The 21,263-nt window shown below is 36.2% G+C and overlaps 4 protein-coding genes across 7 annotated transcripts; 1 reads left to right on the top strand and 3 right to left on the bottom strand.

Moving 5' to 3' along the window:
- Positions 1 to 673: 673 nt before the first annotated feature.
- LOC147541871 (TATA-box-binding protein) lies at positions 674 to 5,586 on the bottom strand. Of its 4 annotated transcripts, none has more exons than XM_086633596.1 (10): positions 5,141 to 5,586; positions 4,409 to 4,550; positions 4,205 to 4,292; positions 3,825 to 3,896; positions 2,358 to 2,408; positions 2,214 to 2,258; positions 2,019 to 2,111; positions 1,572 to 1,673; positions 1,385 to 1,458; positions 674 to 994 (listed from the first exon to the last, which is right to left on the bottom strand). In XM_086633596.1, coding segments are annotated over exons 2-10 (603 nt in total). In that variant the 5' UTR covers positions 4,486 to 4,550; positions 5,141 to 5,586; the 3' UTR covers positions 674 to 993. The 4 variants fall into 4 exon arrangements, 2 of the variants coding, with proteins under 2 accessions (XP_086489722.1, XP_086489724.1); XM_086633598.1 differs by having other exon boundaries at positions 4,409 to 4,501; XR_015223256.1 differs by having other exon boundaries at positions 1,572 to 2,111.
- A 2,399-nt stretch (positions 5,587 to 7,985) lies between these two features.
- On the top strand, positions 7,986 to 11,320 carry LOC147541870 (protein SINE1-like). Its single transcript, XM_086635277.1, has 3 exons — positions 7,986 to 8,873; positions 9,208 to 10,550; positions 10,666 to 11,320. The coding sequence occupies exons 2-3, from the start codon at positions 9,216 to 9,218 to the stop codon at positions 11,146 to 11,148; spliced, it is 1,818 nt and encodes a 605-aa protein (XP_086491403.1). The 5' UTR covers positions 7,986 to 8,873; positions 9,208 to 9,215; the 3' UTR covers positions 11,149 to 11,320.
- Positions 11,321 to 11,508: 188 nt separating this feature from the next.
- Positions 11,509 to 14,017, bottom strand: LOC147541869 (glucan endo-1,3-beta-glucosidase 8-like). Its single transcript, XM_086635276.1, has 2 exons — positions 13,247 to 14,017; positions 11,509 to 12,754 (listed from the first exon to the last, which is right to left on the bottom strand). The coding sequence occupies exons 1-2, from the start codon at positions 13,570 to 13,572 to the stop codon at positions 11,647 to 11,649; spliced, it is 1,434 nt and encodes a 477-aa protein (XP_086491402.1). The 5' UTR covers positions 13,573 to 14,017; the 3' UTR covers positions 11,509 to 11,646.
- A 994-nt stretch (positions 14,018 to 15,011) lies between these two features.
- On the bottom strand, positions 15,012 to 21,058 carry LOC147541868 (cationic amino acid transporter 2, vacuolar-like). The gene is made up of 15 exons (XM_086633594.1): positions 20,701 to 21,058; positions 20,333 to 20,545; positions 19,872 to 20,073; positions 19,532 to 19,616; positions 19,254 to 19,394; positions 19,044 to 19,162; positions 18,861 to 18,957; positions 18,103 to 18,275; positions 17,933 to 17,999; positions 17,550 to 17,708; positions 17,196 to 17,448; positions 16,943 to 17,051; positions 16,201 to 16,313; positions 15,804 to 15,879; positions 15,012 to 15,460 (listed from the first exon to the last, which is right to left on the bottom strand). The coding sequence occupies exons 2-15, from the start codon at positions 20,490 to 20,492 to the stop codon at positions 15,304 to 15,306; spliced, it is 1,911 nt and encodes a 636-aa protein (XP_086489720.1). The 5' UTR covers positions 20,493 to 20,545; positions 20,701 to 21,058; the 3' UTR covers positions 15,012 to 15,303.
- Between the last annotated feature and the right edge of the window lie 205 nt (positions 21,059 to 21,263).

The raw sequence follows: 21,263 nt of genomic DNA, 5'->3' as shown, positions 1-21,263 counted from the left end.
CAAGTGCAAATGTTATATAAAAAGTTTGCACCAATTTTGCCGTGTAAACTTGTAGTAGAGATTTTCTTTAGACTATATATTGATCAATAGATGTCAAGGAAACTAAGGACAAAACTAAATTATCCTGAAAGTTAATAGACAAGACAAAAATTAATCTCACATGAACTCCAAGATTCATTACATTCAATATTATAACGATACACAAAATATTTCCTTCATGTCTATTTCTTCTTACATATTAGATGGAAAATGGTCACACGCAGACAACCGTCACAACATATCAACAATCTTCATCATATTTAAAAAAAGGTTGATCTCTCTTCCTTTCCTCCTCCGCCTCCTCTTTCCGAGAGAGATGGAGGTCCATGATATTGATGGTAGTGTTGTCGGTATTGGACAAAGAGAACAAATGAGATAAAAAAGAGATCTCGAAAAGAGTTCACAAGAATCGTTAACAAAGCGGTAGCCATAGGAGGGAGGGGTCACCCAATTTGGTTCGACTGAGCTGCCCTCTCTCTCCAACTACTCCCACATAAAAAGTAGCATAAATGCTGACTTCCAATAATATGCAATATACGTCCTGTCTTTAAGGGCCCTCATGAACTGTCTATCTTCTCCAAAGAACTATCCCCACTCTTTTTCTTTTTTTGACTGCTTCTAAGACAGGAAAAGATGACTAATTTCCGTATTAATCAATAGAAAATTCATATGAAATTAAATGTTCCGATGTCTCTTTTACACTTCGATGTTGCAACTGCTTACATTTGACATGTAAAAATTTCAAGGTAGTACGCGACCTAAATATGTGTTGAGCCCATGAAGTTCGTAAACAGCTCGGCAAGTCAGAGAGTCCTGAAATTCCCAAGGGTTCGTTAACTGTCTCTTGATTGTCTCTCTACTTACCCTATTTACAGTTCAGATTCAATTTTTGAGAACTGGCATAGTCAGAAGCATCCATCAAAACATGATTGTGTTCGTATCAGAATTAGTTTATCTGCCAACCGAAACAACAGAGATTAGAATATACTTCTTCAATGTTCAATACTAACCATATTGTCCTTAGTTTATCTGCCAACCGAATCAGTCAGACTAGTCGAGTTCAATATGATAAAACCACCCAAAGTCCACGCGAATATGTAGGACAAGGTGTCTGAACCTAACTCAGTGTTTGTCTGAACTAACTCGCATGAGTCTGATTTGTCTGAATCTAAACTTGTTTTGAGTCTGACTTGTCTAAGTCTGATACTAGTCCAAATTTAACGTCTTCTGGTCAGGGGCACTATATGACTATAGTCAGCTAATAAAAATCATACCAAGTTCTTAAAGAATAAAATGTTAACTGAAGTCTTTGAAACACCAATAACACCTCATTAAGCAACCATACCATTGTTGACTTTTCCTGAACTCTGTGAGCACCGGGTATATATTCTCAAAAGCTGTATAGGTCTCGTCTCGAACCTGAAATAGAACACCAAATATACCATAATTAACTAAATCACCAAGAAACTAACATATAATCGTCAAGCATGCAACTGAATTAGTCTAAGTATATCATATGAAAAATTTATTACCTTAGCTCCTGTAAGAACTATTTTCCCTGACACGAAAATTAGCAGTACAATTTTTGGCTGTTTCATTCGATAGATAAGACCCGGAAAGAGTTCTGGTTCATACTGTATCAACATGTCGCAGCTGCGTTTCAAATAAGTAATACCACCCAGACAACAAAGAAAACCAATCTACTTTAACAAATATCAGACTATTTTTTATGCTAACCAGCTCCCAACATATTCCTGTTTTCCTAATTATGGAAGGAACTACCTAGCCATGCACACTAAATCTGCTTCTATCTGTTTTATATTATGAGGCATCAAGCAAGTCCAATTTTGATCAGAAAAGTGAGGTATTAAGAAGATACATAACCCACCCACTGGGACGTTCACTTTTGTACAGTTGTAGTTAGAGAGAGATGAGGTTCCTTTTTCAACTTGTTGAATGGACCAAGGAGATATACTTACACTTGAAAAGGCACCATGAGAGTATGCAAGCCCTTCGAGCCGTATGGGAAATTTTACATCACATGAGCCAACAATGTTCTGTATTTTGAAATCCTATAATCACGAAAATAATTTTTTTAAGAAACAACAGCAGCGACATCCTTCAGCCAAGTAAAGCCTCGAACTAACCAAGCAAACTTGGAAATGTATGAATACCTTGAACTGGGCTGGGAACCCAAGCTTCTGAATTATTCGAGCATACTACAAAAAATATATACCACATCAATTGAGAACCTTGTTGCGTAACACATAGCTCATCTTGATAAACTAATGAACCCCATTTTCGAGAATGACATGTACCTTTCTTGCTGCCAGCTTTGACTGGTGTTCACTCTTGGCCCCAGTACATACCTTCAAAGAGAAGAGCAATACATCAGATATCATTATTTTCAGAATAATGATATTTATCCCTGGAAGTAACAAAACATCAGGTAAGGGTACTTAGCCCCTCTCGCTGCCAGAATGTTAAAGGGATATCCATTAGGGTTCCTAAAGATCAACTTCTGATAAATTAAATAGAAAAAAAAAAACAATATTTAAGTTTTGAGTGCATGGTTCTTTTTACGAAATCCATTAGGGTGATCATCTCACTGTCTCAGTTGAGCGTCAGAGGAGAATATCCTGGTGACAACTCACTGCCCTATGTGCCACACTGCCACTTCAACACAACAGATATGGTACGACATAATGGTACTGTTTTTAGCCAAATTGACATTTACTCTGAACTGGTAAACTAAAGAGAAGCATGACATTCCCAAATCCACCTATACAGTAAAGTTGCATACTACTGATCCTGACTACGTTCAGGCAGATTAAAATAGGGACTCAGGGACCCTCTTCAGTGCAACATCAGACATGAAATCTGCCACTGCTTTCTTACATAGGAGATATCATCGTTAACTGCAACGACACCTCGTAATATCTACAACTCAACCACACTAATAAAGCTATCGAACAGCCTTAAAGATAAGGATCTTGTTAAAAAGCGTAGGAGTAAGATCTAATTAACATGTCATTGACTTGCAATGATTGATTAAACCTTTTTTTCCTATAGGTATTCGGGGACAAAGCAAATGTCTGCTGAACCTGATCAAATCGGACTTTGTAAGCATACAAACAAAATGAGGACGTTCAGAAAATTAGCCTTGAGTAAAAGATGCTAGCATATCCGATATGCAAGATAATTCAATGAATCTTATGTATCCACCAAGTATTAGGATATAGCTCTAACTTAGCTACAAGACAAAGTCAAATATAGCATACCGAGAAAAAGTTACAGAAGCATCAAACATTAGGCACAGATTAAATCTTGAAGAGCATTACTAAAGGACAAGCTAAGAGCATCTCCAATGCAAAACTCACAAAAATCTCTATTCATCCTATGTGTCAAGTTCCAATTGAGATTCTCACTCCTATGTGGTCTTAATAGAGATCCTCAATTTTTTTTGTCTCCAATGCAAAACTCTAAACTTATCTTATTTACTTATGTGGCATAGTTATTTTCGTAAATAAATATTTTAGAAAATATAGAAGACTTGATTTCTATTGGTTGAAAATCAAATATTGATGAGTTGGACTTGAGATATCTCTATTCCACTCTCGACATGTCATCTTAGAGATCCAAATAGAGTGTTGCATTGGAGATGATTTTTAAGAAAAAACTCTAAAAATCCTACATGGCACTCGGAGTTTCTAAGATTGAGTGTTGCATTGGAGATGCTCTAAAATCACGTATATCTTAGCGCAGACAAAGTTATGAAAACCTACCATTTTCCCGGAAGCAAATATTAGAGCAGTTGTTTTTGGTTCCCTTATTCTCATAATCACTGCAGCAAAACGCTGTGAAAAATATTTTTCAAATGAAAAGTAAGCCACAGAACTCAACCAGAAACAAATAAGAACTGACACCAAGAGAATGTTAAGGTTTGCTACATGTAAAAAATGACTAGAGTACTAGACTTAGTCATCAAGATATGCCATATCTAGTACGCCAAAACCCCATGTCAATAAAATAAGTTTACCTCTGAATTATCGATACTTTATCCGTTTTCAGTACTATCAAGATAAGGGACTAAGGGTAAAATTCTAATAAGACATTTTACGATTCTTAAACTAAGATTTAACAATTTTTACGGACTCTATCAAACCTTAGGATTATATTCTGCATTACGAGCCTGTAGAGCAATGGCTTTGAGATCCAACTTGCAGTCTAAATTCACAGTAGACACAATATTCCTGGGAACATGAAACGTTTCAGTAAAAACAGCAACAGATTTAGCATACTAGCATGTGTGGCAAGAGAACTATTATACTGAAAAATCATGATATGTAACTTAGCAAAATTACTCAACTGGAGAGTTGGAACAATTCCAGATGGATGTTTGGCAAGATCCACTGGTTGGCTCCCTTCTAAGGCGAGATCAGCCATGTTATTACTTCTTTTCCTGATTATTAGATCGAACAATTCCAACAACGTATGAGCGGTGGAAATACCTAACAAAAGCAATACTCTTGTCACTTCTAAATGTAATCCAAGTATAAGGGACATCTAGATGAGTATTCAAGTGTGATTATAAAGTGGTAATTACAAAATGAACACTGATACAATGTCTCATACATAAGTTCAAAGGGTGTAAACCAAATCATGTCTTCGTCTTGAGTTGAAATCAACATCCCCGGCATTCGACCAACATTGATTTTACTCCAAAAGATCCAATCAATTTACAAACCAAATTGACTCACACAACAAAACAGAAATGGGTATTGGGTAAAAACAACAGATCAAAATCAATATGTCTGCTTCAGTCTGAAATTTTAATTCCCATCATCCTGTTTTTAAGGATTAAACAAGTTTGATGCCCTTTCATTATACTTTTGACATTTTAGTTACAGTATCTAAAGGAATTCAGCTCAAATAAAGAAATTGATATTTCTACAAGATTACATTGATAAAAACTAGGGCAATACTGAAAGTCTAAGAACACAATTCGCAAAATTTCTTAGCCCTCGTCATGCCTTGTTTGACCTCCGGATGATTACAAGATATTACTTAAGATATAGATGACATGAACGAGCGAGAATACCTCGTTAGCTTCTTTGCCCTTGTCCGCTTTTTACAATCCGAACTAAATCAGGAGAGTTTTGCTTCACTTTTTTAGGGTTTTATCAAAGATCTGAACAAGAAATTGCTTGTATCCTTCTCGATAAATAAGAGGGGAGATTTAAGAAAAGAATAAGAAAGACAAGATTGGTACCTCTGTCACAATAAATGGGTTCAATCTCAAAGAAAATTAGGGTTCTTGTATCGATCTGGATCAGGTATAGATGAAACTTCAGTTCAAAATGGAGGGAATTAGCAAAAGTTTGAAAAGAGATGTCTTTTATACAAGACCAAGAGAGAGAGATATGGAGGCAAAAGAACAAGATATTAGTAGATTTTAGGGTTTGGTTTCGTTGAATAAGAGAGAGAGAGTAGAGAGAGAAAATTTATGTGTCCGAACGTTTCAATATGTAAGCGGTGACTTGTTCTGGTTCGATTTAGCAGGTGACACGGAAATTTAACCGGGTCTTGCCGGTTGGGGAGCCTCCATTTTATAGGCTGGGCCTTTGGGGAAAACACCCGAATAAAGATTTTTTTTTTTTTTTGTTGTTGAAAAACTTACTCAATAAACATTGATTTAGGCCCTTAGGGCAAGTCCAATGTGGGGCTCGGGCTCCCAATTTTGGGAGTCATTGATTTTTAGGAGCCTCGGGGTTTTTTTCAATTCCAACGTCGGGCTCCTAACAGGGGCTCCCAAATCAAAATTATGCACGTGTGTAATGTACGTGTGCGGACTTTTAATTTCAATTTTCAACTATAAATTATTAATTTTAAACATAAAATTGAAATTTAATATTATGTTAGAGAGAGAGAAGGAATTTTGAAAATATAAAAAAAATTAAAAAAAGAAAAAATTAGAGAAATGATTGGAAAAACAAATTTAAAACAATTTATATTTTTTGAAAAAAAAATTAGTTAAAAAAAAAATTAAAAAAATTAAAAAAATAAAAAAGAAGTGGGGTGGAATATGGCCGTTGGGAGACCCCCAACGGCCATATTTGGGGTTGGGACCCCACAGGGAGCCCAGCCCCGGGGCTCCCAAATTTTGAATTTGGGACCCCCACATTGGAGTTGCTCTTAGGGACGTATTCTTTTTAGCCCAAAAATTAAAGGTTATGGTCGCGGCTTTGGGGAATAAAAAAATCTCTGGAGAATAAAAATTCTCCACAAAATTGGTCGACCGAGATTGACTTACTTTATATCTATTTGTTGTTATAGGGCTCCCAAAGTTAGGGTTAAACAAAACTAATTTTTTAGAAGATCACATAAACGAATTTAGAAAGAACTTTTATAAATTTAAGTAAAATCTTTCTAGGATTCTAAACCCTAAACTCTTTCCAAGTTTCTTATTTTCTTCATGTTATTTTTCAAAGCTTTGTTTTCTTCTAATCACTAAACACTAAAAACATAGGAGAACAACCTAATATGTTTAGAATTGAATATGTTTTAGGGGTTATAATGTGTTTATCTTGGGGAGGATTATTGGAGGAAGAAAGTTGTTTTAGACATCCCATGAAAGATGTATTAAAAACTTCAAAATATTTTGTTTGATGATTTCTAGGGTTTAGAATGTTTTTTTCCTCTTTATCTCTCTAACTTTGTTGTTGATTTTAGATAAATAAGGTTATTATGTGTTCGAGATTTGAGGAAGATAAGTAAGAGAAGTGATAGAGAAAGAAAAAAAATGAGATGAATAAGTTTTTCTCCGGAGAAGAAGAAAGAAGAGGGAAAGAAGAAAGAGGTGAAAGTTATAAAAAAAATTGTGTTCCCCATAGAAAAATATTCCTTAGAGATTTCACAAAAAAATATGGATTTCCCGGAGAATTTATTCCCCTAAGATTTTTCTTTATTCCCCAAAGCCGCGGCCAAATTAAATTGATCAAACATTCCCCTGAACTTCATACTCTCTCTCCCTATCTCTCTTATGTCTCTCTCTCTCTCTCCCTCCCGCTCCTTGCTTCTCTATCTCTCCATCCCGCTCCTTGCTTCTCCCGTTTATTCTCTAAGTTCCGTCGAAGGGGAGAGCCCTTTCTCCGGATCCCTTCGTCTGAAAATCAGACGAGTTTCCGACGAAGGGGAGAATCCCTTCGTCGTAACTTATAAACCACCAACAGGAAAAAAAAAGAGAAGGAAAAAGAGAGAGGGAAAAAAGACAGAAAAAGAGAGTACAAGAAAAGACGAACTTGGTGGTAGTTGGCTTTAATGGTGGATGTCACCGAAATATGGTGGAACTTGGAAGTCAAGAAATATGGTGGAAGGCACCAGAATTTTGGTTAAAGAAAAAGAAGTTGAAAGGTTGTAGTGTTTGGAGGAAACAAAAGGTTTCAAAAGATGTGTTTCCCCCCAAAACTTTCCACCCCAAATAATTTTCTTATTTCTCAAAACCACCCACCTTAATTAAACACGTCAAAGAAGTGGTGTTTCTTTTTGTCGTAAGACTGTAACCGCATTTGCTTCTAGACCGTATTGACTAATCTCGGGGTTAAAATGATCTATCTTTAACTCAAACTTAGTTCAATTTAAGATTTTTTTTTCACTTCTAACCTCAACGTAAGTCTTAAAATTCAAAAATATGGATCTCACTTTTACTTGGAATATAGTTTGAGTTAAAGATATGTCGTTTTAAATGTGGAGGGTCACAAATTTATAAAGAAGGGAAACAACACCTACTCCATGAAACAGTAAAATAAGTCGTTTTAATATTCACTATAAGACTAAGACCGTGACCACATTTGTTTGTAGTGCATATTAACTATTTTGGGTTAAAACGACCTATTTTGACTCAAACAAGTTCAATTTAAGATTTTTGTGCTTTCAACTTAATTTTAGATTGAAATTCAAGAAATCTCCTTCTCACTTTTGACTTATCATACTCGTTATGCATAACTTTCAACAAGAAAGAAAACAAAATACTAGTTATGCCTAAGAATATGTAATATACTACTCTAACTAACAATGTGGTACCCTCAAGTACCAACGGGTCAGGATCGGATGGAATGGTGGGTACTACTTCAAAACCTAAGCCCAACCGTTTATCTCCTCGACCGAATAAGAGTGAACTTGTCTCTGGGTTGGGGTGTTCATGGTGCCTAACGAACTCCGGTGTCCATCACAAGTTTCTAATTTTCACATTCTTTTCCTAACCCTAATGAAAGCTAAGCTGGAACAAGTCATTACATGAACTTCCCAATCAAGAACTGCAAACCTTATTTTCATAGGATGAGTTTAGCTGACGACAATCTCCAATTCTCAAGATAACAGAAATAGCAATCCTCAACATCTAGCCGTTGATTATGAAACACATGCATGAACATCAAACTTTAGGTACACCAAAATAAACCCTAAAATTCAAACTATAAATTGAGCGGGAAATCAAGTTAATTTGAAATCTACAGAGGGGTAATATTGTCTAAACAAATATGAACGTGAAGTCAACATCTCAAGGGTCGGGATGGCGGGGGAATTTCAAATAAAGTTTAGACTTTCAAGACAAATCCTTTTCCAGACAAAAACCCAAATCTTGCTGGTTTTGTTAGCATGATAGAATCTTTTTCAAAACCCTAGTCTTCAAATCTCACTCTATTGTTGTTCTTGCTTAGTTCTTCAAGGGTTTATTTTGTGGTAGTAGAAAGAGCTTCAGTGTAATAGAAGAAATCCAGATTCCAGAGAGAGAAAGAAAGAAAGAGAGTGACAAGTAGATTTGGTTCCTCAACCAGGTATGTTTTATTGGTTTGATTCTAGGGTTTTTTGTTTCAGAAATTTAAATGCTTGAATACCCATGTCTCTATTTTGTTGTCTAGGCCACAATATCAATCTGAGAGAGAAGAAAGAGAAAAAGGAAATTTTTTTTCTACCTCTGATGAAAGATTCAGATTTTTAAAGTTTTCAAAGAGTTAACTTTGATGTGTTTTAATGATGTAAAAGAATTGTTTTTGAATTTGTAGAAGAAAATGATAATTCAATCTCTGTATAATCATTCAGTTCTTGGCTATTTTACCTAGATTTGAAAAATGGACTCTTAAAATTAGTCACTTGCTGTTTTTTTTTTAGGTTCATCAATGGGTAGAAATCTTAGCCCAGTGGTAAGACAAGAGTTAGCCAATTTGGATAAGGATGCTGATAGTAGGAAATCAGCCATGAAAGCACTAAAATCTTATGTAAAAGACTTGGATTCAAAGGCTATCCCTTTGTTTCTTGCCGAAGTTTCTGCAACAAAAGATCCAGGTTCGTCGGCTGGTGAACACACGATATCCTTGTATGAAGTCTTGGCTAGGGTTCACGGACGTAATATTGTGCCACAGATTAACAATATCATGTCGACAATAATCAAGACTCTGACTTCAAGTGCAGGATCTTTTCAACTTCAACAAGCTTGTTCTAAGGTTGTTCCTGCAATTGCTAGATATGCTATTGATCCATCAACACCTGAAGATAGAAAGAAAATGATAATTCAATCTCTTTGTAAACCTCTTTCTGATTCACTCTTGGGTTCTCAAGAGAGTCTTGCATTTGGAGCTGCTTTATGCCTTAAAGCTCTAGTCGATTCAGATAATTGGCGATTTGCATCAGATGAATTAGTGAATGAGGTTTGTTTGAAAGTTGCAGGAGCTTTAGAAGAGAAACCAACTCAGTCTAATTCACATATGAGTTTGGCTATGTCTCTGGCTAAACATAATAGCCTTATTGTTGAAGCTTATGCTAGATCTTTAATTCGATCTGGTCTAGGAATTCTGAATGCTGGAGTAGAAGAGGGTAATTCCCAGAAACGATTATCGGCGATTCAGATGGTGAATTTTTTGATGAAGAGTGTTGATCCTAGGAGCATATTTTCGGAGCTTGGAACTATAATGGAGGAGATGGAAAAATGCAACTCTGATCAGATGGCATTTGTTAAAGGAGCTGCTTTTGAAGCACTACAAACTGCAAAACTGATCGCTTCAGAGAAAGGATCGAAATTTGATAAGGACCCAGGTTCAGTTACTGGTTCCAATTTTGGTAGGAGATATAATAACAGAAGGAAAAATTCATGGGGTGGTAGAGATAGATCTCCAGTGTCTATTCCATCACCAGAATCACAAACTGTTTATTCCTTTCATGAATACGATCCTTTCGCAGAATCACCAATGTCGACTGAGCAATCTTCTTCCAATCATAACTCTAGAGGAAGATCAGTTAGCAGAAAGCTTTGGAGGAGCGGAAACGGAGGAGTCGATGTATCACTGAAGGATGGTTTCCACTCCAACTGTTTTAGTAGCAACGGGTCAAGAACTTATTCTGAATGTTTCGAGGATGATAAAACTAGTGAAGACGGAGGTGATAACTCAGAGATATTCTCCGGGTTTGTTCATGCAAATCCAAGGAATGGATTCCTAAGTGCTACTCCTAGTCCTCAGGTAATCTTCCATCACATATTTATATCAATCTGCAAAAATATTGCTTTCGAATAGAACTCATGTTTATCATGTGTCTATCATGTTAAATACATTTTTCGTCCAATTGATGTTTCAGAGAGGATATGATAAGTGCAATATCGACGATATCAGGATATATACGACTCCTAGGAAGTTAATTCGCTCACTACAGGATCCAGTTGATGATCCAAACACTGATTATTCTTCTGCAAAATCAATTAGGAGGTCCAGAAGCCCTGTATCAAACAAATCAGAGTGGAGCCCAACCAGGAGGCTAGATAAGGATTATCTGAATGGTGAACCGATCGACAATGAACATTCTGAGCCCAGAAATGAAACCCCAGATGGATCCGAATCAGTTTCATCGACATATAATGTAGTTGCTGATGTTAAAACAGAAGTCTGCCATGAAGTAAGTCCTGAATCAAAAACTAGGACTCAAAGTTTAAGCAAAAAACAAGAAGGATTCGGGAAGGTGGTTCTGAAATTTCTGTGTTCAATATTCTTCTTCATCGTTTTTGCGATTATGTTGTCAACCATGTCAACTGAGAATCAGGAAATATCCCTTGTTCCTACCTAATTTATGTTACCGACGGGCTGAATCCTCTGTTATCTGCATTTGCACTTATCAGGAAATGATCTAGTACTGATTTTTTTTTTCTTGGAATCAAGTTCATGAAGTTATGTAAGACTGTAGTAACAACTTGTATGCACTTCATTTGCTTAATGAAAGTAGGACGTTGTTTTCTTAATTCGATCTTTATCTTTCTTGTTGTGTGTTATTGTGTTTCTTATTTACCCATTTGTCATCTAAATGTAAAATTGGATAAATACTCAGCCAAATCAATCAGTACTGACAGTGGAAATTTCAAGTTCAAGAACAAATAATTGGGGTTGGGGAGGGAAGTGAGAAAAAGGTAATAGATAAGATCAGAGACAATTGAATGAAGAATCTAGTATTAAATGAATCTAATAAGTTGCAAAATATTAAAACTAAACTGAACAATCAAATACAAGAATGAAGAGTCTAATAAATAAAATTGGGAACTTGATCTATATACCTATGAAGACAAACAAATTAGTATATTGTAATGAAAGCGACTACTGCTAAAAACGCCGAAGTTAAGAGCGATGGTATAAGGAAAGCGGAAGAAGCAATCTGAATAATAAAATTGCAACTTCCTTGTGAGATGTTTTGATCTGTCACCATAGCTAGACCTTGGAAATTACAGCTCAAATCTCCCTGGTTTTGAACTTGATAATACATATTAAATGCGTATGAAGCATTCCCTTGAGCATCCAAGTTGTTGCACGATGATCCGTATCCAAGAGCAGTGCAGTCTGAAAATGTGCAGGCATAATTGACATTATCTCCGAGTTGGGTTAGGTTAATGTTCTTGGCATTTGGATTGAAGACACACCATTTCTTGGGCTGATATTGCACGTTCTGCGCACCGATGAGAAGCCTATTCTGTCCTTGGCCCGAGAGATCAATCGGGTACTTGGGTTGTCCATCATACCTAAAAATTCCCCAATGGCGTTCGAAATTTCCCGGTGCAATGCTCTTTGCATCTTCATCAATCAAACCAAACAAGTAAACTTCTATGAACCCTGGTCTCATTGGAGTGCCTTGATTCGACCCAAGTCGTTTTAAAAGCCCATTATAAAATCTCTCAGCGTAAGCTAAAGTTCCATGTTTGTCACCATCCGTGGGCCATCCAACTTCTCCCACAAAGATGGGCATGTCCCCAAATCCGACACTTTTTAAAGCCCAAACTAATGTATCAAAGTTTGCATCGAAGACGTTTGTGTATGAAATACCGTTATCAATAATTGGGCTTCCACCACCATCAAAGAAAGCATAATCTATAGGGAAATCATCATTTGCATATAGACTTAAAAACGGGTAGATGTTAACAGTAAAAGGAGCATTGTTCTTGTTGAGGAACTGGACAATCTCAGCCATGAGCCCGTTAATGTCTGACCTAAACTTTCCGGCAGAAGGGACAGGGTTGTCCTGAGGTGAGTTGTAGACATCAGCATTCAAGGGCACTGTTGCCTTCACACTATCTCCAACTCCGGCTTCATTAAGAGCATTTTGAATATTTTGAAGAGCCGGAAAAGTAACGTTCAAGAACGAATTATTGTAAGATGAAAGGAAAGGCTCATTCCCAACAGCAACATATCTGCAAAACAAAATGACGTGTCAATATAAACTTAAACTATCATTATAATGATTCGATACCGAAGAAAAGTAGCAGACTAGTCAATGAAAGATGGAATTTAAGAAAAAACCAAGTTTTCAACCCACATAAGGAAAATAAAGTAGGAAAATGAAAATTCTTGGGATTTGCTTGGATTTCACTTTCCTTGAAATCCTAGAAATTAAGTTTCCAATAGAAAGACATATCCTACTAAATTCTTTGTTTTGATCCCCACCTCCCCACTAATGAGATTAATAAATAGGATGAGTGATGCTAGAGAACAAGCAAAACTAGACAGACTCTAGACAGAATTCCTATGTGGCTTGTCGTGGTTCGTAGTTCAGTGGATCAGAATCATTGAATGAATAAATCACGACAAGCTACTTAAGATTTCTACCCTAACATTTTTTCTAAAAAACTTCATACTATGATATTTTAGGAAGTTAAAAGTGAGAAAGATAAAAGAATCCTTACTTGATATTGACACCACCATTGAAATTATACCTAGTTACATTTCTTCTAACCCATTGTTTAGCTCTATCATAATCATTCATGGAAGTAAGTTGATCATTAGGAATAGCAACCATAACTTCAATTTGACTACCAGCTAAAGCATTCATTGTAGTTTCATCTGCATCAAAAAGCTTTACTTTTTTAATCCCATTATCTTTTAACATCTTAACTACAATCTTAGGTGGTAACTTATGAGTTGCCATTGTACCCCAATTTACACCAAGACCTTCAACATAATAAATACAACCCAATATCCCAAACAAGCAAAGAAACCAAAAATTAAACATCTTAGGGAGTGAAGTGAAATCAATCTGAAAAATCTTTAATTTATAGAGAGAATTAGATGTTTTTGAAAATGGGTATGATGGGATTTGTTAGATAAACAATGGGGGTTTTGGGAATAAGATGGGTTCCTTTGGAAGGTGAGAGAGAGAGAGAGAGAAACCAACTATCCAAAATTTCAATTCCAGAAGAAACAACAGAAAAGCTGAGAATTGAAGCAAACCCACAACCAGCAAAGGGCTAATTTTGGTCTGGATTTGGAAAGTGGGTCGATCGAGAAAGTGAATAAAAAAACAAGAGGAGGCAGATGGATTACTTATAATGTTTGTTGATTTCTTTCTACTAGTTACTTACTGATATAGAGACTAGAGAGAGAGAGAGTGTCAGTTGAAAAGATTGAAGCACGATCGGGTGATGACAAGGTGCACGTTCGCCCCGATCCAACAGACCACGTAAATCGTGTGCTAAATTGCCGGTTCAAGCCCTACCAAGGTCTTTTTAGTCATTTCGAACCTATGCATTTATTTCTTACTATATATTTTTACCGCGGATTTAATCTTTTTATGGCTTGCTTTCTATTTTTTTGAAAAAGAAACTTCTTTTATGGCTTAACATGTGTGTATTTTTTGTTTTTTTATTAATTCTAACAGTTATAAAATGAATAATTATTTATGGTAATTTTAATATTTAAATGTTAACATTCTAAGCTCATTAGTTTAATAAAAAAAAAAGTTTTAAGATTATTTTATATCGAATACATTAATAGTAAAAAATAACGGATTATGAAGTAAAAAGGTTCCTGTTCCATTATTAAATTTGGGTGGTCTTGTGACTGGCGAAGGAGGAGAGGTGAGAAGAATCAAGGAGAAAGAATCGTGAGGATGAGTGATGAACAGGAAGAGTCTTGGCTAAAATCGTAAAGAAATTTTGCACTTATCAATTATTTAAGGTTTTTATTTAGTTATGACAATATATTAGTCAATATTATAATTATATTAGTGAGAATAAGTGAACGTTAAGACTTAAGAATGTTCTTTTAGAACTTACGAAGTGCTTACGTATTTTCTCTCGCTACAATTTCCTTCAGTTTCAGTCTTTGGAGGAGAAAAAGTAACAGTCTTCAGTCTCTACCGCGAAGAGAGTTATGATCATAGTAGTGTTTATTTAGAAGTCTAGCTAATCGACTCAGAGATAGAATTCCAAATTGTTTATGTTTGAATGCATATACCTATTGCGAATATATCTCGACCCTGATAACTAAAATACGCTAACGTCGAGTGAAATAAAAGGCAAGACCTCCCAAGTACAGGAGAAAAAACAGGTAACATGGTCAGAAATAGTAAAGTTTGGCACTTTCATTTTCTTTGGACAAGAATCACATGAAATTAGGCCTTGGCCTACCTTATTTTTTAACCACCTTTCTTCCTGTCACACACACACAACATTTTAATTGACCTAACATTCTTCATTTCATGAACTTCAACAATATTTACAATTTTCTTTTTAGGGTTTCGTCCATTTCTATCCAATCCAACACCAACAGATTACACCATCAAACAATTACAACTCTACCTGATATTCAGGTAGTTCCTGACTTCCTGCTGATATAATAAGGCATTATATGAGCAAAGAACTATGTATATTGTGAAACAAGTGATTAATCGAGAGCCCGAAGCTATATTCGGGCTATCTCTTAAGCTAATTATAATGTTGAGAGCTGGTAAATTTTCATCGTCTTAAGCTACATGTTCTGCAGAGGTCTGATATATCTCGTCCGCACGTGCTGTAGAGACATATACTGCATCACGTAACAAGCTGTGTCTTCGCCCATAAAATAAATAAACAAGCACTCCGATTGCCATCCATACTGAAACACGAATCCACGTCCCAGAGCTGAGTTCAAGAAAGAAAATACATGTTAGACACTTAGAGAGAGGGAGGTACTTTTATTCGAAATAATCGAAAAGTTAAGCGGCTACTAATTATTATAGTTGGATAAGAATCATAAGATATGTACTGGTAGACAATCAAACAACTACCCATGCTCAAACTATACGATGTTATACAATCTAACAGATGTGAGATTGATTATTTACATCGGACAGATAGGTTTGGTTTGTGTGGTTGCAACAAAATAACATCTTACATAAAGAATTATATATCTACGCAAATAAAAAACCCGGAAACTTCTTAACAATGGAGGTGGAAAGATGAGTAAAAATGATGAATTACTAACCCCAAGTTTATCATTAGGTAGACATTGATGAGAAGGCTGGCAATCGGTAGAGACGGGACAAAGGGGCAAATAAAACCTGCGTAGAAGTCAACATCTTACCTTATAAACAATACGTACAAGAAGTTGTAAGAAGATAACCAAATACACTATTCAAACTTCAATTTTCATTCGAAGCAGTACTCAACCAATTGACTGATCAAACCTCTGGAACTACCCTAAAACTTAAACCCATTAGCGATTGAATCTTTAATTATTCTGGGTTGTTCCTCACTTCATTTTACTTTTCCATAACAAATACAGAACAACAAAAGCTGGGCAAAAATAATTTGAGGGTCGACCTATCGATTTTTTTTGCAAGACATCGAAGCATAATCATAAATTACAAAAAGATGCATACCTCCAGACTGTCCGAAGCTGTGTCTTGCATCATCTTGGTCAATCAAGGAAAGGGCAATCAGACTACATAAAATAAGTATTCCCCCGACCCCACATATTGAGTAACGAGAAAGACTGATACAAAAAAGGACAAATCAGAAGCAGCAGCATGATAATTACCAAAATCTACAAAGAACAGAAATTGAGGCAGTTATTCCAACCGTCAAAAGATTAGTTAGATTCGAGATTGATCATGATCAAGACTCAAAGTCTCGTTTCAACTGGATGTTTTGGTTAGTTGAATGGAGAAATTCAGCCCAAAATATATTGATACATTACAAAACAATAGATGGACAATCTTGGAACATCTAGAAATTCTGAATTATGTAAACTCGGGTTCTCGGTCCAACTAGATGATCAGGGTTAACCTCACTGAACTTTCAGTCAAGCTCAGAGAAAAATCTCCGCAAAACGAGGAAATCGATGAAAACCCAAATAAGAGCATGTCAGAACCCACGCTTTTTTATATCCAAACTAAAAGTCATATGACTATGAGAAGTCGACTAAAAGTTATGGGCGTTCTTAAAACTGGTATTTTACACTTGTGAAGTGTAGGAAATATCCAGAAAAAAATACAACTTGGTGGTGTTACAAGGACGATAAGTGAATTAAAGTCCGAAATACTAACTTTACTTCAAATCTCGGACCTATGGAGGATAAAAGATTTAAGTAAAACCATTTTCAGGTCGTCATGAAAAAGCTACCTGGGCAAATAGGCAGCAGAAAATCCAGAGGTAAGCAGAAGCACTCCAATACATGCAAAAGTTATGGCCCAGCCAGCAATTCTTCGTCTCTCCAACTCACTTGATTTTTCTGTCAAACCAAGAGTAGAGCTTAAACTGAGTAGAAATAATAATGATATTTCATGCCTAGAAGAAAGCCATCAGTTATGGATCATGAAAATTTCTTCTTGTTCCCTTACCCGACTCCCTCCTTTCTAGCGTAACTTATTCTTACCTCGATCAAGTTGTTTCTCGATAAGAGAATCCCCAAGGGAAACGTCATCTCTTGCATGAAATAGCTTATAATCACTGGAAGTGCCAACCAAGTTTATTCGGTTTTCCCTGTTGTTCTCCTGATTCGTGTAGTCTGATGAAACTAGTGACTCAAGAAATGATGATGAAAGTGGTACTTCATCTGGAGGAACATATCTTAGTATCAAAATAGAAATTGCAACAATGGTGAATGCCAGAAGTGTGCCCACACTGACCTGCACAAAAAAGGGTAAAAATCCAGAGTCAATGGTACGTACTTCTAGAAACTTCCAGAATCACATAAATAGAGAGTTTTGCCTTGCTAAGGTTAACTTACCATACCCGCTAACTGCGAAACATCCATAAAGAATGCCAAGAGTGCAGCACACAACCCCGTCAATATTGTACTATTGATAGGAATCTGAGTACGTTTATTAACATTTGAGAAGAGTGGTGGCAGCAGTCCATCTCTTGACATCGTCATCAAGATACGAGGCTGAACAACAAAGGATAGAATAACACTCTTGTGAATTAGGAGAGAATATACGATAAGAATAGCAATGAGATCACAGTTCATCAGGAAAATTGCTCTCTGATACCCAGATCAATATTGAACCATTGGGTACCATAAAAATCGGTCACCCAATATGCTTAGTGAACACTAACTCCACATGCTTTTCAAAATGCAGAATCATTTCTCGTGTTTAATAATAAATTTACCTGAGGAAGAAGTGATCCCATCAAAGTTGAGCAGAGTGCAGTAACCGCTCCAACTGTGATTAAATACCTGTGATAGGAATCATAAAATGGGTATCAGGTCAAACAATTTAACCCAAATGTCACGAAATTGACCTAAAATTATCACATTCAGGAGTAATACTATTACTTACACTGCCCATTGAATCCCGTGACTGGCAAAAGCAGAGGAAATGGGGGTATCAGGATCTAGTGCATAGTAAGGTACCAGTCCAACAATAACGATAGATACCAACATATACAGGCCGCAACAAATAGACAGTGCCATCCCTATACCAAGTGGTAGATCCCGTTGAGGATTCTTCACCTGGAAGACGATAATAAAGTTATAAGACGAATAACTAAGTGGAATACAAAAATACCTTAAGAGTGTAGGTTTATTGATTAATATCGAAGTTCAAAATTTTTTCACATAACATGAATTCTCTTTTGTAATATTATTTCAAGTGTCAGAGACAGATAGGCATAGCGAGTACGTCATACCTGCAGAGATTTTCGTGTATAGTTCTGAAATTTTGAATTATATCTTCGACGTACTTGTGCACAATTGTGTTATAAGAATTAAATACAACTTTAGGTTAACGTCTTCTGTGTATGTTTTAACAATGGTTGATCCATATGCAAATATTGTACCAACTACCAAGTAAAAGTAAAGGAAATAGCAAGGCAATAAAATATACATATTCATGAAATAAGGATGGAAGAAGTATATGCATACAACAGTATCACTGTTTTTTTTAAGGGGCTACACTTTATTTGTCGAAACCTATCCAGTATCAAACAATCAATTTTAACAACCGATAATAGACTAGAAAAATAGCCTCTATCATTGAGATACACTGGCTTATCCCACTATTATTTTCTAAAGTAAAAGCCATATTGACGGTTTTACCTCCTCTGCTGTGCTGGCTACTGTATCGAAGCCAATGTATGCAAAAAAGACAGTTGCAGAACCTGCAAGCATCCCATTTACTCCAAAGGGGAAATACCTATTAAATTGATAAAAGATAAAGTTAAGCTACTGCCAACTTAAGAGGATATTAATGAACATTATACAAGATGCAACTCTCATTACCCTTTCGGAAGTTCATAGCCAGCCCAACCATTTTGGAAACCCAAATAACCACCAACTATTATGATAAAAACCATTACACACATATTAATTGCCGTTACAATGGCTTGCACGAACGAACTCTGCAAAAAATGATAGTCAGTTAAAGTATGTGGTTCAACTGGAGAACTGGACATGCAAGGAAAACACAATTAAGAAGTTAGAAGCATTCACCTCTTTGATTCCCACACACAGAAGGGCTGTTACCACGAGAACTAGAGCTGCAGCACATGGGTCAACCACAATGTCAAGTCCGGGTATGAGCATACGGGATAAGAAGAAAGGTAAATTATCCTCTCCTCCAAATAGCAAGGCCTATAAGGAACACAATTGATGCAGAATGCGTCAGATCTATCCTAAAAAAACTTAAAAGAACACTACCGAGGGGAATCTCGATAAGAACTATTTTATAAAAGTAAACAACTAAACTTGACAAAGGGAATTTACTCTACCAAATTTGGTGATATGCCACGAGCAACAGCAGAACCGCTTATCGTATATTCAAGTATAAGAGCCCAACCGATTAACCAAGCAACACTGCCACCAATCAAAGAAGAATTTATTAGGTCCACTACAACATTAGTTAGAACTGCTAACCGAGATTGTATTAAAAAAAATTTAATGATTCTTCTTTTGATAAATAAGATTTCAATAATTAGAAGAAGACAAGTAACAACCACAACAACAATATAGAGGCTATAACGATTATCAGGATATAACATTTAACATGAACCAAGTGCAAGAAACAGAACACTCGAAAGCTGTAGGAATGGTTTTACGAGCTCTTTATACCCTTCTCCAACACAGATGTATGAATAATGATAAGCACTCCCTGCAGATGGGCACCGGCTTGCAAGTTCCGCATAGCAAAAGGCTGAGAGAGCAGCTGCTATACCAGCTATTAGGAACGAAATAGCAAGAGCCGGACCAGAGTGTTCCCTAGCAACTGTTCCAACGAGGACATATACTCCTGCCCCAATTGTTGATCCAACACCTAATTAGAGAAACCACATTTCAAAGTTTTAGTTATAATAGCTATACAGCCGCATGTTTCTTTATTACTAATAAGAATTAGTCGACAATTCGATTAACTCAAGACATCAAACAATCTTCCCAGTAAGAGAGAAAAAAAAAGGTCAAACCAGGAGCAATAAAGAATTCAATTAGCTGAAAACATAATTAAAACACCCAAACCCAAAAACTGAAAAATTTGGGCAAAAAAATGAAGACCCATAGAAGAAGAAGAACAATACCAATTGCAATGAGTTCAATAATAGATAATTCCTTAGCCAATTTATGATGACCATCCACATCTGATCTAGAACGATTTGAATCTACATGCTTTCTTCTAAACAAACCCTTAACTCCTGATGAAATACAATTACCCTTTTGTTGATCACTTATGAATCCCATCCCATCAAATACAAAACTTCTCCTTTTTTTTCTCGCTTAATCTGATTATTATCCTAGAGAGGGATAGAGAGAGAAATGTGAGGAGATAAGGAATCAAATTGGTAAGATAAAACCTATCTGCCCGCTACCCAAAATGGCACCATTAAATATGGAAATTATCTTCTTACAAGGGTAGGCGGGCAGAGATCAGAAACCCTGAAATACTTACAGATGGGGTTGGGAGGGAGAAGGTAGACAAATGGAAGAAGATGAGGAAGATAAAGTTTCTTTTTCCTCTCTCGCTCCTGCCCGTGTTGTTAAATCTTGACCGTGAATCGGTGTCCCCTGTTCCATGCCGAAGAAGAGACTGGTCGCCGACTTTAAGTGATTCTTGAATCTTATTGATCTTGACTTGGAATCTTTGGTCTTGACCTTCAACAAATGTCCATTTTCAACAACAAAAAACAAAAACGGATGTCCGTCAAATTGATAGTTATTGTAAGGTCTTTAATACAGGGACACCAGACATAGTTAACGTATCATCTTTCAGATTTAAGTGCCTTGTCCAATTGAAAAGAAGACTGCTCGCAGACTTTATGTGATTCTTGAATCTTATTGATCTTGACGTTGAATCTTTAGTCTTGACCTGCAACGAGTGCTCGTCAAATTGATAGTTATTGTAAGGTCTTTAGTACAAGACACCGATCGTGGTTAAAATATCATCTTTCAGATTTAAGTGCCTTGTCCAATTGAAAAAGGGACTGCTCGCAGATTTTATGCGATTCTTGAATC

This window comes from Eschscholzia californica, unplaced genomic scaffold (assembly GCF_041429995.1).
Source record: "Eschscholzia californica isolate CP2 unplaced genomic scaffold, dmEscCali1.0.p SCAF_4, whole genome shotgun sequence".
Taxonomy (NCBI): Eukaryota; Viridiplantae; Streptophyta; class Magnoliopsida; order Ranunculales; family Papaveraceae; genus Eschscholzia; species Eschscholzia californica.
The sequence above is the reverse complement of the archived record's forward strand: the minus strand, read 5'-3'. Positions and strand labels throughout refer to the sequence as shown.